Source organism: Typopeltis vanoorti, chromosome 1 (assembly GCF_054136105.1).
Source record: "Typopeltis vanoorti isolate ZY-2024b chromosome 1, IOZ_Tvanoo_1.0, whole genome shotgun sequence".
Lineage (NCBI taxonomy): Eukaryota > Metazoa > Arthropoda > Arachnida > Uropygi > Thelyphonidae > Typopeltis > Typopeltis vanoorti.
The window spans coordinates 185,861,471-185,880,490 of NC_143549.1; the positions used below are offsets into that span (position 1 = coordinate 185,861,471).

General features: G+C 35.1%; 1 protein-coding gene across 1 annotated transcript in view; it reads left to right on the forward strand.

Moving 5' to 3' along the window:
* The window catches only part of roq (RING finger and CCCH-type zinc finger domain-containing protein roquin), a 504,568-nt gene that overhangs the window by 172,661 nt on the left and 312,887 nt on the right, over window positions 1-19,020 (forward strand). The window contains exon 8 of the mRNA XM_090405434.1: window positions 12,849-12,928. Coding sequence (XP_090261560.1) covers window positions 12,849-12,928 — 80 coding nt within the window. The remainder of the gene's footprint in view (window positions 1-12,848; window positions 12,929-19,020) is intronic.

Here is a 19,020-nt window from a genome sequence, read left to right on the forward strand (position 1 = left end):
TTTTTTCTACCTCTTTTTTAAAATTCTTTTTTCTAACTGTTAGCTTTATTGTCAGTGAACTTTTAATTTAAAAAAAATCTGGTTGCCTTCAGATTTCTCTGCCTGATGTTGACACCTTTGAAATTAAAGGACTCATTTGTAGGGGAAATCTCCATCACACAACCCACTGTCTATGCTACTTGATCCATAATAGGTGCACTATATAATCTGCTTACCACACTACATCTCATACTAATAGTATTTTTTGTGTTACTTGCATGTGTTATCTGCTTGATTTTTCCTGAAAAACCCTGCGTAATCTTGTCAAGATGAGAATTACTTAGGTCTTTTCCAGTCATGAAGCAAATTTTTCTTTCATGCCTCTGTGTTATGGAGCCAATTAAATATCAACATTCCAAGTACACAACCCTGGAGCATAATGCTAGTCATCTACGTTCTGTTAGATTCTATTCGTCCTTCCATATACTACTCGTTGGTATCTGTCAACCAGCCACTAGCATTTGTATCACCAGCTTCATGTTCATTCCCATTTGCTGCAATTTGTAACAGAGTTCACATGGTTTCCTGTTAAATGCATTTACAAAATCCAGCAGTATCATCATGTGGTTTTTCCCTTTATTGAACTCAGTAGTCCCTCTATTTTAAAAAAGTTCATTAATCACCAAATCATAATTGCCCTTCACAGATCTGTGTTGTCTCCCATAGAGTATTATCATATTCATATTCGCCTATTCTAAAACTCTGTCTGGAAACTTCCTTCATGCATTAGAACTATGTTGCCCTCCTACTTGCTTGAGATCCTGCCAGAGCTTAATATGCTTAATCTTTGGTATTTAGAAAGCAACAATCTTCTATTCAACACATAATATGGCACATCAGCATTGGAAGAGACTGTGTGTGCAGATATCAGTGAGGTGAATGAGTTTGTGTGTGGGGCAGGAATTAATTACATTTAGTTGATATAAAACCTGTACAGTTTTAGTTCCAGGGGTAAATGCTTACTGTTTCCACACATAACAGTAAGCATTTACCCCTGCCTTACTGTGCAACGAACACATGATGATTGGATTTTAACGGTATAGATGTGAACACAGATTGATAAGAAAATAATTATTTATTAACTTAAATGCTAATATTTTGCTGGTATTATATCCAGCATCTTCAGAGCATACAAACAAAGTTTGTTACAGTAGCGAGACAACCGCAATCTGGTGTAACAGTGGGACTTGTATGAGTAATTGTAGCGTGCAACACAAAGACTAAAGTCCTAATTAGGTGCCATATAAGTTTAAAAAAACTTACTGTTATGATTTAGTCATCAAATTACTGATATGTACCCACAGAAGGCATGTATGGGATATTATACAGGATATTATGAGATTATTATTCTATATGAAAAGTTTATGCCATTATTTACTACCTTCCTATTGAAAAAATTTCCTCTAATCTGTTATCCATTAGGTCTTGTCATATCTTATATTTTGATCTTCTAAAAACACTTCTTACTATATATATATATCAACCCACCTAGTCTTTCTCTGATTCTTTTTCCTGCCGTTCTGGAAAAAAAAAAAAAAAAAAAAACTTGTTCCAACCTTTCCTCTCCCATTTTTTTCAAGTAACTATACCATCTGAGATTAACTCTGCTCACATATTGCTGAATGCCAACAATGTTAAGTTCTTTCCTAATATCCTCATTTTAAATATGATTCTGTTATTGATGTCGTCTGTTAACTCCTGTAATCTTTATATCTTTAGTCTCCAATCCTTGAAAAGTGTTTTATTTCTAACTCAGCTCTCAGATCCATAATTTAAAATTGGTTTGAACACTGTCTTGCATGCAGCTAGTTTAGTATTTTGATTATCTCTCTTATTCCATATAAATCTATCCATTTGACTTCCTACCATATCAGCATTGCTAATTCTGTTGTCACTTTCTTATTTACTTTGTCATATTCACTAAAAATTATCTAAATAGCTGAACAGTTTTACTCTTTTTTTCTATAGGTTCTCCCATCAGGATGCAGTTCATGTTCTCAGTGTTCTGCTTATTTTAATAGTCTTTTTCTTTTTATTGCTTTGTTATTTTTATTTACTTCAGCAATAAATTTCATACCAAATTTATTGCTGCAGTTATTCAGTTTAGTTATGGAATCCTGCAGACTGATACTGGATTTATTTAGTAGTATACAATGTCAATTTCATAAAGTAAAAACCTGAGATTAACATTTCCAGTTTTGCTACCATGTTTAATGCCACTTTCCTTCATAATGTGATTCATGTAGATGATGAATAACAAGCGGAAATAATGTGCATCCTTGTCTCACATCAAACCATCTTCCTATACAACTGCCAACTTATCCGCTATTCAAAACATCATCCTATAGAGGACAGGATGATTTTTTTGATTAGCAGGTCTTGTCTTAGTAATTTACTTGCTTTCTACATTGAAATGGCATCTATCTTGGATAAGGGAAAGGTTACACCATAATGTTATCGGACTTTGCTAAGGCATTTGATAACATGCCGCATAGTACACTGTTACTTAAATTGGAACAGAGAGAGATGGATATGAAGCCAATGATATGGATAAGTGGATGGGCTGATGGATAGACATCAGAGAGATGTATATCATGTAGTCAGATCAAAGAGAAGGGAGTGCCTTAGGACTCTACTTGAATCACTGTTGTTAATTTTATACACCTGTGATATTATGAATGATTTGAAGACTGGGAAAAGCAGTATTTAATAAAGGTAATGTAAAGATCTTGCAGGATTTTCAAAATAGACTGGTAGTTTAGACAAGGGATAATGACTTCCAATTTAGTGTTATGCACCTTGCGATAAATAAAAAACTATTTTTTATATTATTTTCTTATATTTAAACAGCCTTTATATTTTTTATGAAGACTGTTTATTATGTAGGTATGGAATTTGATAGCAAGAAAGTGATGAGACTAGTTATTTAGGAGTAATTATGGACAGAGTTGTATTTCCTAGGCAGGAATGCTGGATATATTGCAGAAGTGAATAGAATATCTCAAAGGATCATGATGTTAAAAAACATGCTGACAAGCAGGGATAAGGAAGTTATCCTTCTTTATATCTTGATACTTAATTTTGTTGTCATACATAACAAAAGGTGAACTATCACTGGTGACATAGTGCTACATAAAGTGCCAGAGTACTACAGTTTATATTTAAGTTCTCCCAGTTCAGTCTGAGCACTGGACCCATTGTTCTTCAGCTCCACTATACTGCTCACAACACATTAACAGCAAATAATCACACCACTTGGTACTGTGAGATAGCAGCATTTCTACTAACTGTTACGTTCATTTAACAAAAATGCATAAATTTTTATCATCGGTGAAGCATGCAATGCACTTTCCCAATTTAATGTTGATCATAAGACCTGTAACTCATAAGCAAAGCCTGAAGAAACCTATTTCTGAGAGTCAGTAGTTCCAAACTTGGAACCATCTCATCATTCAGACCATAATTCATTACTCAGTCTTAGTAATAGGGCGAGACTTAAATTTTACCAAAACACTAATCCTAAATCCTGGAATCTTTTATGTGAAAAAGGGTACAAAAATCTTTTTCTGAAGCCATTCAGAAAGATTTAATTATGTTTTTCTTTCCTGTGGTATCTGGTATTTTTTGATGGTTGTGATGGAGAGACTTATGCTTTAAACTGAGAGATGTCTCTTGGTTTAATACAGTTCTATTGAATGAAAAATCATTTATTCATTTAGACTACTTCTGAATTTCAGTAATAATAAAATTTGGAATCAGCACGGCTGGGACATAATGAAAATGGTTATTTGTCATCATTATCATCAAATTCCTGACATGTACTCTTGGGGATTGCATAGGATATTATGATAGCACTACATCAGAAAGTTAAATCATTACTAAGTTCCTGTTGACAGTTAATCTATCAAGACTCCAACATTATCATATTTTATTTTTCTGTTTTCTAAGCCACTTTTTACTGTAACAGTCTACGTAGATCTTGGTTTCTGCTGGGTCGTTTCCTGCACCCTGGCCAAGAAAACTTGTTTTGCTAACCTTTTGTCTCCCATTCTGTTTAAGTGACCATACCACCTGAGATTAGCTCTGCTAACACATTCCTGAATGCTGACAATGCCAAGTTTCCTTATATCTTTATTTTTGATATGGTATTGCTGCTCTCCTTATCTTCTCAGCACTCTTATCTGAGAGCTGATTTATTTCTAAATCATCTCTCAGATCTGTAAGTTAAAATTGGTTTGAACGTGGTCTTGTACACAGCTAGTTTTGTGTTTTGACTAATTTTTCTCTTATTTCATACAAATTTATTTATTTGGCTTCATACCATACCAATTTTGCTAATACTGTTTTATCATGTTCCTTCATAATGTAATCATATAAATGATGAATAACAATGGGAGTAATATCAGCCCTTGTTTGACAACTGATTTTTTATCAAACATTCTTCCAGCGCCTCATTTAATTCTAGAAGGTAATCTTCAACTTTATAGGCTGTATAATTTACTCCATATATTATAATGTGTTAACAAATTTTCTCTTTACACCTTTATGTGCCTTTTCCAGAAGTACAAACCAAGTATATATTGTTATCTTTCCAGTATTTCTAACTGATTTCTAAAGGATTTCTAACAATAAAACTGATATTGATGCCTTACAATCAATATCTGTTCTTTCAGAAATCTATCAAATGCACCATTATTATTAGTTTTGCTCATTTTTCCAAATCTTTCTGAAACATTTCTATATGTCTGGTGTGAATTTTCTACTCTGTATTTAGCTTACCAATAAAGGATACACTTTTCATTTTTCTATACCAGCTGCTTTCATTAATGTCTCAAAAAATTTCTCCATTTTTTTTTTTTTTTTTTCTTTATAGGAACCTTCTGTTTGACTATAGGCACAAATGTCTAATTGAATTCACCATTTTGATGTCTGCTCACATCACTTTATTTGAAATTGCCCCATTCAATATTATGATCTTTGTACTAATAGCTACTACTTTCTTTCCCTAATTGTTCTTGTCTGATTATATGGATAGCAACAGTCAGGTAGTACATGGGACTGAACCTGTTGGTAACATTTTAGGAGGTTTCCTGATGAACTCGCAATAAACCTTCTGTTGCTTACTCTGTCAGGTTGTGCCTGGAATGAGTCTAAATGTAGCAGCTTGCAGGGAGACACTGTTTGAATCCACACTTGAATGTGAGTATGGGCAACTACCTGCATGGGAGTGGTGACCACGAATCCTTCACCTCTGCTGCATGTCCTACTCTGTAAATTTTCCTAATATTTCATTCACTAACATATAAACATCATAAAAAATTGTAGAAACACTGCAGTTAAAAAAAAAAAAAAAAAAAATCTCGGATCAGAAAACTACCTAAAAAAAATCCAACTGAACATCAAAATGCCACATAAAAACCTTCCAGGTTGACATCATCTCAGGTTTCAGTTCTAATATCAATGACATGCACCACCACTTACAAACATCCAAACTGCATATGTTATTCATCAGTGAACCTCAACTGCTATATCATCTTTTCTCATTGTATCATACATGATGCCTTTTGCAAGAAGGGCAAGACTTCTGCTTTGGTCAGATCTGATATCTTATGCCAAAGATTATGAAACCTAAAAAGCCCTTTGTATGATCTGCTTTGGATTTAGATTTCCTTTCTTGTCTGTCACCTTCATTTACTGCTCTACTTACTGAAGCCTTTATGAAAACTTGTTTGATTATTTATCTCTTAAAGTCAGTCACATATAGTCTAATAACCCCAACAGTTAGATTATCTTCCTTGGTGATTTCAACATCCACATTTCAGATTGCATTCCTTTTCCAACTTCACCAACCAGGCTGGAAGTGAAGCCAGACTGTTTGCTGGTAATGATTTAACACAAATCATTCACCAACCCACCAGAATTCCAGATAATCCTCTTTATTTTAACAACACCTGGGACCTCTTCTTTACCAGCACTACTTCCAAATATACCATTAATTATAAAGGTAAAGTGGATATTAAATCCAGCATTATTTTAATACCAAATGTAGAAACTATGAAAGTTTCATAAAAAAAAAAAAAAAAAAAGTTGACCAGAGAGCTTTTGGGAATACACTCTCCGGCATTCATGAGTTGCCTTAGCACAGATCACTTAGAAGACATAAATGCTGCCCAAACATCTATCTATATATTTGCTTTTTATTGGTCCATTTTGATAAAGTTTCACTAGCCTGACAACTATGTCAACATGGTTGGTTCTCCTCAGAGACCAGGCAGAAACCTTACAAGAGAACAAAATCTCTCGTTCAGTGCTAAGGAACTTGAAATGTCGGAGAGGTGTATTTTTTGTAAGCGAACTGTTCATCAGTATGTGAAAGCATTTACTAAAATAAAGAAAGAGTCAAAAAGGCTTCAGTTCGAAATGCAGAATTAATTATCAAGGTTGGATATTTAATCCAGCATTATTTTAAAGCTGAATGTAGAAACTGGCATTCATGCGTTGCCTTAGCGCTGACCACTTAGAAGACATAAACGCTGCCCAAACATCTATATATTCGCCTTTTATTGGTCCATTTTGATAAGGTTTCATTGGCCTGACAGCTGTTTCAAACTGGTTGGTTCTCTTCAGAGACCAGGCAGAAACTTTAAGAGAGCAGACACTTGGGCAGCATTTATGTATTCTAAGTGGTCTGCATCTAAGTATTCCTGTAAGCTCTCTGGTCAACTTTTTTATGAAACTTTCATAGTTTCTACATTTGGCTTTGAAATAATGCTGGATTTAATATCCACTTTACATTATGATTTTGCATTGCCAAACTGAAGCCTTTTTGGCTCTTTATTTTAGTAATATACCATTAATATTAGTTCTCCTCAAAGCAAGTCTGATCATAAACTTGTCCACGTTTACTTTTCTACAGTTTGTATTTCTCCTGGTCAATCTCAGTCTCTTGTCTTATAGCACTACAATGGTAACAATTGGGATGACTTTTAGGATTTTTATGCCTCATTTCCATTGTCTGATTATTGCTTCCTCCTTCTGATCCTATCATCTCCTCTGATCTAATAACCACAGTTATTTTCACTGGAGTGAGTGCTTTCATTCTCCACTCCACTCAAAATCCTCAACCTTTATCCAAGCTCTCATTCTCAAGAATTATGCCCAAACCATCCAAATCAAGAATTCAGGTTATGTCCAGTGGCTCAAGTCAAAAACTCCAGCCTCTTACTCAGTTTACTTAAAGACTACAAGAACACTTCAAAAGATCATCAATAAATCCACAGCAGGCTCTGGGCCAAATGCAATAAACTTGTCTCCTATTTGAATGGCAGTCAAGCCTTCTCATCCCACATCAAAGCTGTAGGATACAACTTGTGCTTTTCCATGTTTCCACTTCTCTCACATCCTGTTGATATAATGGTAATCTAAAGTCAAGAGAAATATCTTGGCATAATTTTTTGTTTCTAACTCTTTTTAGTCAAATCTCCTCTCATTATTCTGCTCACTATCTTCAGTACGCATCCTCTGAAATTTTGCCAGAAGGATATCAAAAAATACTTAGTAGCCTTCATGCTAATAATTCTCTTGGCTCTGATAGCATTTCTCCAATTTTACTAAAAGCTTATGCTCCAGAACTACCCCCACCTTGTATCATCTCTTCAATCTGCCATAGTGGCAACTACCCCTACACTTTGGATGCAAGCTTGTATGTGGCCTGTTCCAAATAAGGGAGATAAAAGTCAACTATCACCCTGTTGCTCTGACTTCAATACTCTCAACAATAATGGAAAAGGTCATCAGCAGCTGACCTTTTCACTATTTGGAGACACACCAATTGCTTAGTGATCACCAATATGGATTCTGCCATTCTTGCTCCACACGGCGATCTCCTAGTTAACCATACCTACCCTTGGACATAGGCCATGGAAAGGTGTGGAGAAACTAAAGTGGTTGCTCTTGATATTTTCAAGGTATTTGATCAAATCTAGCATTGTTGTATTTTTATCAATCTAATATCTTATGAAATTCCTCCTACTGTTGAGGAGTGGATCACCAGCTTTCTCTCCATTCATGCATTGCAGATCATGGTAGATGGTTTCCTTTCATCAGATTTTTTAGTCAATGCCAGAGGTACCCCAGGGCTCACTCATTCTCTTCCTCCTGTACGAGGGTGGTCTGAAAAGTTCTCAGCCTCGATAGATGGCAACACTATCGGCACAATTTTTTTTTCTAAGTTGGTACATCTGTCATAAGTATCCATGTGAAATTTCAAGTCATTCTATCAAGTAGTTTCTTTCATACAGCTGTAAAGCAAAAGTGTCTGTATCCCTTGAAATGGATGAAATTGAGCATTGTGCAGTTATAAAATTCTTTGTACAAGAAGGTTTAATGCCAAAAGAAATTCATTCAAAGTTCATAAACATTTATGGGCACCTGTTGTGTCGACTCTCTTATGTTTTTGTGCCCTCTTTTATCTCTTATATGTATATATTACTTTATTCTACCTTTCTCTCAATAATTCCTATATTTTCTTTTCTTATTACTTATTTAATACCATTTACTTTAAACTCCTATCTCACTTAACTTAACTCAGGCCGAATCCCTGACAAGAATGAAGCTGTTGATTTGTGAGACAAAGAAAATGCAAATGGCGGATGCCTATTTGTTTGTCTCAGCACTGGTTCTAAGACTTCCTTATTCAAATTCAGAGAAATTTATTTTATTTTTGCTGTGCCACCCTGAATCCTAGATTATACTAAACTTGTATGACCAAGGAGTTAGAATACAGTCAGCATTCATTCTTATCAACTATAATATTCCAACTTACAGTCATGACCCAATATTATCTCTTCTCCCGCCTTTTGAGGTTCGCTAAATTTTATGAGCAAGTGCAATAGGTTCTAAGTTCAGGCAATACAACATTTATATTTAAACAAAACATTTTAATTTCGAGAAAATTACATATAATACATGTTATAACACTGAGTCAATCAAACAATCAAAGCTAGATAGAGAATTTGCAACTATATTTACAATTACTTTATCCTTTCTATAAATCTCAATCTGAGAAACATATTTAATTACATTTAATACACTTAGTCTCTTTGTGCTACTCTAGTTAATCAATTTCATTCTCAATATGAATTAACTTCTATTCTCAATTTTCTCTGACAATCCTATTCAGTATATATATATATAACAAACTCAATTAAGAACTTTAGTAAATCTCTCTCTCAAGGTTAATTCATGAAACAACTTTCTGTATCTCTTTCAATTTTAGCAGTAATTTTTGGATTCTATCTGTCACATAAACTTTACATACAATATTCTGTTTCATTCTCAATCTATCAATTTACTGTCCTAAGAGTCTCTCGTAGCACATTACAATAAAATCTTTCTAATCATTTCCACTAGATAGAAGATATAAAATTTTGCACCTTACCAATTGCTGGTATGTTACTTTGGCCGCTTCCTTATCTCGTTGGATATCTGCCTTCTACAACTACTTTACTTCACACATTCTCAGGATGTTCACTACGGATTCCCTCTGTACTTCATAGTTGGATGTTTCTGTAGTCTTCCACAAATATAGTCTGCTGGGCTAGTTTCTGACTGGCAGTCTTCCTAGTCATTCTTCCGATATCTCCTTGAACAAAAGAAAACCACGTGAAGGCTCCACACCTGCTGGACCTATGAGGGCACAGCACACAGCAGCAGGAAAACGTCTAAAAAGTCTTGTCTCCAGCGTTACATGCACTTTTAAGCATCACGCCACTCCATTCTCTTTCGTCATCGATATCTACGTCATCTTTCTTCACATCACACGGCACTTAGCGCTGCACACGGAATCCTCTCATAACTTACGGAGTGTAGCGGTGGAAGGGGAGGGGGAGGCACCGTGCTTACTAACAGATATGCCTGTACTGAAGTCGGCCATTTCGCATTTTTGAATATTATTTCTCTCCCACCAATTGTCAGGTACTTGCATAGTATTTGAGACTAAGTAGCCATACATAATAAAATTTTACAATACAATATAAGATAAAAGACATAAAACTAAATTAAGATTGCTATACAAGTGCTTATTCATTTCTAAAAAAATCATTACTTGATCCAAGAGAGTGAGAACTATGTTAAGTCCGAGTGAAATGTAATTTTCTTTAATATTTTGTTTCACTCTGACTTAACACACCCTTCTCCTTCATTTTCAACAATTAAGGAATGGGCTGCCGAGTTTAAACGTGGTCGTATCAGCCTTGAAGATGATCCACGTGAAGGACTTCCAAAAAGTGTAACAACACCAGAAATCATTGATCAAGTGCACAATATGGTATTGGATGACCGGCGAGTCAAAGTGCGTGAAATTGCTGAGACTATAGGCATTTCAATGCTTTTCTATGATATATTTTGCATGAAGAATTGCATATGAAAAAGCTTTGTGCAAGATGGGTGCTGCGCTTGCTCACAGCAGATCAAAAATGCACTCATATGAAAATCTCTGAACAGTGCTTGGAGCATTTTGACAAGAATAAAACTGATTTTGTGCATTGATTTATTACTATGGATGAAACTTGGATTCACCATTACACACCAGAATCCAAACAGCAGTCAAAACAATGGACAGAAGCTAGTTGTTCAGCGCCAAAGAAAACCGTGTTGGTTCCATCAGCAGGAAAGGTCATGACATCGGCATTTTGGGTTGCTAAAGGCATTTTGTTTATTAATTATCTTGAAAAGGGTAAAACAATAACTGGGGAATATTATTCCGATCTTTTAACTAGACGAAAAAATTTCTGAGAATAGACCCGGAAAAAAGAAAGAAAGAAAAAATCATCTTTCATGAGGATAATGCACCTGCCCACAAAGGTATTTTGGCAATGGGAAAATTAAGGGATCTGCACTATGAATTGTTGGAACATCCACCCTATTCCCCAGATTTGGCTCTGACTTCTATCTCTTCCCAAAACTAAAACTCTTCCTTGGCAGCATTTTTCTTCAAATCAAGAGGTGATTGCAGCTGTAGAGGGGTATTTTGCAGATCTTACTGAGAACCACTACAGGGACTGGATGATGGTGCTGGAGCATCTCTGGAATAAATGTATTAGTCTTAAGGGAGATTATGTTGAAAAATAAAAATTATTTTGAAATTATAAATTCGTTTTTTCATTGTTAGGCTGAGAACTTTTCAGACCACCCTTGTATATTAGTGATCTCTCTCTCTCTCTTCCCCCCCCCCCCCACTCCTATTCATAGTTTTGCTGATGACAGTACTCTCCATTCCTCTTTTCTCTTTCAAAACCTTGTAGTGCTCAGGTGATTTAAGCTTCAAGATCCTCTAACCTGTGCCTTAGAAATTGATCTCGTTTTCATTCTCAAGTAGAGTTAGGATAACCTGGTGAGTTTTAAAGCCACCAAAAAACAGTCCTATCTAATTCCTTGAAAGATAGACTGTGCTTCACTGTCCCTCACTTTTGACAATATTCTGCTTGCCATTCACAATCAGCTTTCTCATCTCTGGTTGACTTTCACATCCAGCCTGTCCTGGCACAAATACATCATATTCATAGCTTCTTCAGCCTCCAAAAAGCCTAGAATTCTTTTTTGCTCTAAACAGTAATTCTCTCCTGCTCAACTTTTGACACTTTATAAATCTCAAATCTGCCTGAACTAAGAATATTATTCTTACATTGGGGATGGTGCTCTTATGACCTTCAGAATGCTTAATTATATTCAGAAGAGTGCTACTCGCTTAATGGATGACTGCGTTCTCACTGACTCCCTCCTGTCACTTTCCCATAGTCACTCTGTTGCTTTATTATGTCTTTTCTATAAGTATTTCGATGAATGATGCTTCACTGAACTTGCTACCATCTCTCGACTTTCCTAAAAGCAAGTAGCTGCTGGTCAACATCCACATACAGTTAAGCTCCAAACTTATCATGGAAACTTCTCATCCTCCTCCTTCCTACCCTAGGCCTTTGCTTTTTTGGAATAGTTTTCTCCACTGATTGCAACCCTCAGCTCATGAGAAACACATCAGCAAATTTCTTTATCTTTAACTACTTGCCGACACATGGTACTCTCGTTGGAACCTCTCATGTGCTGAGCTGATATATATATAAAATACCATCTCTCTCAGTCATTTATAGTGAATTACACTGTCTGTTTTTGTAATACCAGTTATGTCATTGTGATACTTCTCTAATTCTTCTGCCTCTTCCAGAAAGAAGTGGAAGAGAAAAATTAGACTTATTGTGTTGGCAGTGCCTATTTTTGCCAATTCAGTTTTGAAAGTAAGTTTCAAAATTGACTTGTTTATGAAAAGACAGAACTCTGCCCCAAAATCTTTGTTTATGTTAGCTCTTAATTAGAGCTTTTCATTAAGGTTTCGCTAATCTAAGAGCTATTTTCAACTTAATTCTCACCAGAAACTAGGCAGAAATCTTAAGATGGCAAAACTCTTTTTTTCTGTAGCATTTCTATCTCAGAAAGTTTATTTTTCTTAACTGAACTCTGTCAGTGTGAAAAAAAGGCTTATAATGTTTAATTTAGCTCCAAAAGAAAGCTTCTAGTTTCTTACTTAGATGTGAAATAATGATAGATTTATAATATTTTTGAATTTTGAACTTTACAATTTCGACCACCCAAGTAGATTCTAGTTTCTTTTTTGATCTATTCAAAGTTTTCAGAAGTGGACAGTGATTACTATGTACTTGCAGAGTGTAGCCATACAATGCATAGAATATATGAAGACATTCAAATTTGATGTTTTTCATTTAATATTTATGAAAGCTATTTATTGTTTATTTCAGCTTAGCATCATCTGATGCTGTTTTTACCTTGGCAGAGTCTACAGGTAGACTTCCTTTTGAAAGCCATTTTTTGAAAGAAGGTAAATATTAATTAAGAATGTTTCTTATACATGAATTAAAATTATGTTAAAATGAACTAATATTTGCTATGTTTAGCCAAGAATATTTTTTCCAATAAGAATATATTAAAGGTGAAATTTTAAAATCATAATACATACATTCAAGTGAAATTCATTTCACTAGGGTCAGTGTATTATGATAATGACAAACATTAAGCAAGTAACTATATTGTACAATGAAACCTGTGGAAATTTCATGAGTAAACTGTATGTTATTCCTAGTATTGTTTGAATTAACTTTTTCTTTGTTCTCCAGTTCATTAACTGTTTCTTTTTTTTTTTTTCTTATTAGCTATCCTGCATTCTTGCTATATAATTTTTTTCATTCTTCTTTTTACAATTTTACAATTTTCTGTGATTTGTGTGTTTTTGATGTTTAAATATTGTTACACCTTCAGTTTTTCCTTAAAGTTTTTTTTATCACACTGGTGTTTTCAGTTGTCTATTTTTGTAGTTTCCTGTATGTGTTTTTCCTGCATCTGTTAGTATATTACTGGTCTAACAATTCTTGTAGAATATCTTTTTTTTTTTTTTTTGCAGCTCCCACCAATGAAATGTTTTTGTGTAAACCTATAATGCATTAGTACTATGGGATGGGCTAAGGACTTTTTTCTAGTTTTATTAATTTTATAGGTAGGTGTGTGTGTGTGTGTGTGTGTGTGTGTGTGTGTGTTTTGAGATACGAATACAAATATCTTGAGAGTTTTTAAGTTGAATATTATTATTATTATTATTAGACACCTCCAGGGAGTCCTAAGACTCATCGGGGGAGGGCACCAATTCTCTGTCTCCACCACTCAACTTCATCCACAAACTCTCATCTACACCAACACCATCTACTGTCCACCATGACCACTATTATTTTCACAGACAATCACAAACATCCATGCCCACACTTGGATTCGAACCCGCAGCCTTTTGGCTGGAGAGCAGATACGCTAACCACTCGGCCAACCAGGCTGGCAATATCCTATGCAGTACATTATAAAGTAATTTCTAGTTCTTAAATTCTAGTTTTAGAAACCTGAATATTCTATTTCAAGATCATCCTATATACAGAAGCATTTATAAAGACCCAACTCAATCACAAATCAATAAACTCAACAGTCTCTTAGGCGAAGTTCATTCCTAGGATGAAAAAACAATAAAAAGGCTAAAAGTTCATCATGCTTTTCCTCCAAGACTTTATGGCATTCCTAAATTACATAATGTTCTGTTGAGACCTATAGGGAACTGCGTAAGATGTCAGACTTATAAACTCTCAAGATATCTATCTAATCTTCTCTCTGCATTTTCAGGAAACTGCTTCTTTCATAAAATATTCAATAGAATCAAATTTCAGGATTATCTTTACAATCCGCAGATCTAGCAAGTTTTGATTTAGTCTCACTCTTTACAAACATCCCTCTGAATGATACAATAGAATTACCTTCATAACAATTTTCCTCTCGATATTGTAAATTTATTTGATTTTGTCATTAATTCAGAATATTTCAGTTCTCAGAACAAATTATACAAACAGATAGAGGGAACAGCTATGAGGTCTCCCATCTTCTCTCCTCTAGCTAATTGCTTTATGGAATATTTTGAACAACTTATTCTTGATGTTTTTTCACCTAAACCATTGATTTCGTACAGATATGTTGATGTTTTTTCTGTATGGAGCTCCTCTTTATCTGATTGTCATGAATTTCTTGAGAAAATTCAGTAAACCTAAGAATCAAATTTACTCTAGAATTAGAAGATAACAACTGTCTTCCTTTTCTAAATTCTCATTCTATGTCAACCAAATGGCAGTATACAGTTCTCAGTATATCCAAAACTCATCCTGGCAAATACATTGATTCTAACGCACATTATTACCCTTGTGAGAAATATCTGTAGTCAAATATCTAGGTGACAGAACTCATAAATTATGTTAAACAGATTCTCTTCTAAACAAGGAACAGTCTCTTATTGGAGCTACCTTTAACTCTAATGGTTATAACACAAAAAACGATCAATAAAATAATCAATGATTATGGCCTTCATCTTAACCCTCCCCAAGAAGAAGTTCCCAGAATTTGTCTACCGTATGTTGAAGGACTTTCAGAAAAATATAGCAAGACTTCTTTGCCAGATTGACCTATAAGTCTCTTTTCATCCAGTTCGTAAACTATACTTAGTGGACAAAATATTAGACATAGAGGTGATGGGAAGTTGACACCGGCATCCCCCGTGCAAAGTGAAATACCCAAACCGAATGCTGACAGTAAATAGGCAGACATCAGGGCTTCCCAACAGTGTATCACAATTGAGGAACATGGGTAAATGTGGTGATCTTCTCGACTTTGATCTTGGACGTGTTATTGGCGCAAGACACATGGGTCATTCTGTCACCAAAGTGGAAAGAACCCTATGGCTCTCAAGGGTCTACCGTGGGTATACCATCAATGGATGTACCAACACCCACGAGCAAGTGGTGAACTACTACATGCCATTGATTACTGGGGTAGGTATAGACTGTCCAGGCTCATACAGACCAACAGCAAGGCAGTGGTTGCACAGATCACATCCAGTTTCATTGTCAGAGGTCCAAGCAGCATCAGTGAGTGAACTGTATGGCATACCATAAGCTGTGGGAGCTGATGCCCTAATCGTGTACCACTGTTGACAACTCATCATCGGGCATTGCCCCTTGCCTGGTGTCGGGACCATCAAAACTGGACTGCTGCAGAGTGGACCAGAGTCACGTGGTCTGATGAATCCAATAATCAGTTGTACCAAGCTGACGGGAGGGTGCAGGTGTGGCATCGACAGCATGATACCATGGCCCTATCTTGGCAGATCATCTGTGTTCAAGGAGGTGCTAGTTCTGTAATGGTTTGGGAAACCTTCTCATTTGATACATTAGGTTTCTTAGTGTGTCCGTAGAGGTCCTTAAATGCTGCAAGTTACCAGAATGTGCTGGCGGATCACCTAAACACCTTCATGGTCTTTGTGCATCCTGCAACCGATGGTTTGTTTCATCAGGCACTCCCCCAGTGGTTCCCCCCAAGGTTTCCAGATTTAAATCTCTCTCTCTCTCTCTCTGGGATGCTGTAGAATGAGGCATTAGCTCCATATATTCAGGACCGACATCTAAGACACAGTTGTGAACAATTCTGAACAGGCATGGCTGGAATTACCTCTGGCAACCCTCCTGCACCTGGTGGAGTTAATGCCTGAAAGTACAGGCTGTTATTCTTGCTAGAGGAGCACAAACATGCTATTAGGTAGGTATCTCTAATGTTTTGTCAATTGAGTGTAAATGCTTCCCTTATCTCTCCAAAAGACAAATACTGTCATCTTCTTATCCTGGAGTTTACAGAATCCCCTGCTTTTGTGGATTATGTTATTATGGCAGACTGGTTGTAAATTATGCACAAGTTTGTCTTGAAGAATATCAAGAATATATTTCACTTTAAGGAGTGAAATATATTCTTGATATATTTCACTCCTTGATAGGTTTAAGGAGTGAAAAGTTTAGCAAGCCATGCCATATCTACAAAACACGGCGTTTTGTAGATATGGCATGTCTTGCTAAACCAGATTTATTGGGCTCTTTAAGAAATATATTATTGATGTTAGAACCCAAGTTCTACACAAAAGCTATTTTCCTCTGGAAAGACTGTATAAAGAAAGCTGTGAAGCACACATTCACAATCCCAACCTTAACAAAATGATTGGCATAAACTTTCTCAAGTTTGGGAAGTTATCCTAACTAATACTCATCATTCATGTGTTTCACAAATTATAATTAATTGTTTAAATTTCAAAATATTTTAACTATTTAATTTTAATTTATTTCTTGATATCTATCAATGCAGATGGAGTTATTCTCCTGCAGTTGATAGTGCATATAATGTGCTTTCAATTTAATTGTGTTTTCTCTTTTATGTGGTTATCTTCCTATAATGTATTGAAAATATCTATGAAACAGCCAAAAATTTTACAAATAAACAATTTTTATGTGACTTCTTTCTTTAATTTGTATTATGATGACTTATTCTTAATTTTTCATATTTAATTTGCATTCCACACTTTCCCATTTTATTTTGGTATTATTTCATCCATCATTAAGTTAATTAAGATGGGATCTGAGTGATTTTGAGTGATCTTGTTCAATTTCCTTTGGTTATCTTTCCTTGTTCTGTATGTATTGTTAACTGTGTATAAATTCCTAATTAGTTCTGAAATTTGTTTTGGTATTTTTCTTATTTTTAATGTGGTTATTATATCCTTTAACTGTATTCTGTCAAATGCTTTAATTAAATAATCAATAACGCAGTTAAAGAAGCTTATTATTCTAGTGATTTCTTTAATATTTGTCTTAGTATAAATATTTCATCTATTGCTTTTTAATTCTTGTAGCTGAGCACAGATCACTACTTCGAGAAGTAGTCTCACTACTTCTCGAAGAGCATCAACGTGATATCTCTTACAACAGAACCTGTGCAAGCACCCTCTCCAGTCATGTTCTTTTCTCTGCCAACTCTAATTTAGAAGAGCTTCAACACCAGATTGACTGGAATCTTACTACTAATATCCATAAATGCACTGACAAACTAGAAAGGCGCATCTTAGAATCAAAAGAAATAGTTCTGAACCCCCTCACACATGAACAGCAATTAAGTTATATCTTAGCTGACTCACACAATGCAATAATTCAGTTTTGGCACTCTCGAGATAGTTTCCACTCACTAAACACTTCATTCTAGACCGTCCATGCAGAGGCCAGTTCAAATTTGACTGTTGGTATTCCTAACTTTTTTATGAGAAGTCCATATTTTATCTTTCTATTTTCCCGTTTGTGATAATTTGTACACCTGAAGAAGTCAGCTTTCCGACGAAAATAGTTGTGTTTTAATTAAAGTTTTTATTTTACCTTATCTCGGTGTTTCTAGTCAGTAAAATTATGATTTAAAATGTCTACAATCTGAGTACATACCAGTTACAATATATATATATATAAAGAATTGAATGACTTGAACTGAGATTTAAGTAAAAAGGTTTTAATATAAAAACACGACTAGTTTCGGCTTGTAACAGCCTTCATCAGGTGACATTATAAAAGAAAAGAAAAAAAACACTAAAACACTGAAGCTTAAATAAACTATGAACATCATAGAGAGTCTCTATATATAATTGATACTAAATCATTGTGGTTGTATTTAAAGCTGTTCTTTCATTAGTTGTATTGTTGGGAAGGTGCGTGCTAGTAGCATCTCGTGAATGCCAGTACATGATTACAGCTAAATGACAATCTGGGAGGTTGTAGCTCAAGTTATTATTTAGATGCACAGGATTGAAGATGATTTCTATAGATTCCACGATTTTTCTCTCTAGTTCATTGCAACGGAAGATGTTAGTAGATTTTTCCCAGCAGACTTTGTGACTTTGGTTTTCATTATTAGGATTAGCCGAGAAAAGGATATGACTTGATAATGCACTGGCTCGCTGTCTCTGGTAAGTAATGTCCCTCATGTGTTCTTCCATACACAATTAGACAGATTTGTCTGTTTGCCCAAAATAAGGAATATCACAATCACACACTATTTTATATACACCAGGGTATTTGAGTTGATGATGACAAGGTTTTGTGTCGCTTATTAAGAAACGGATCTTTTGAAGTGGAGTGAATAAGGTTCTGATATTGTATTTTCTTAGAACTTTTGCTAATTTATGTGAAAACATACTTATGTAAGGAATAGATATATTGCCTTTGAATCTATTTGTTTCTTCTGAGTGATGTCTAGGATGATTAAGAAGGAATTTTTCAATGATTCTCTTGGAATATCCATTAACTTCGAAAGAAGTTTTCAGATGGTTTATTTCTGTAAGAAGTTCATTTGGGTCATCCAAAAGAGAACTGGCTCTATGTCCCAAGGTGGAATTATTCCAAGCTTATGAGGAGGGAAGTGATGGGACTGACTATGCAGATATCTGTTGGAATGTGTGGGCTTTCTAGATATTGATATTTTGTAATCATGTACTGGCATTCACGAGATGCTACTAGCATGCACTTTCCCAAC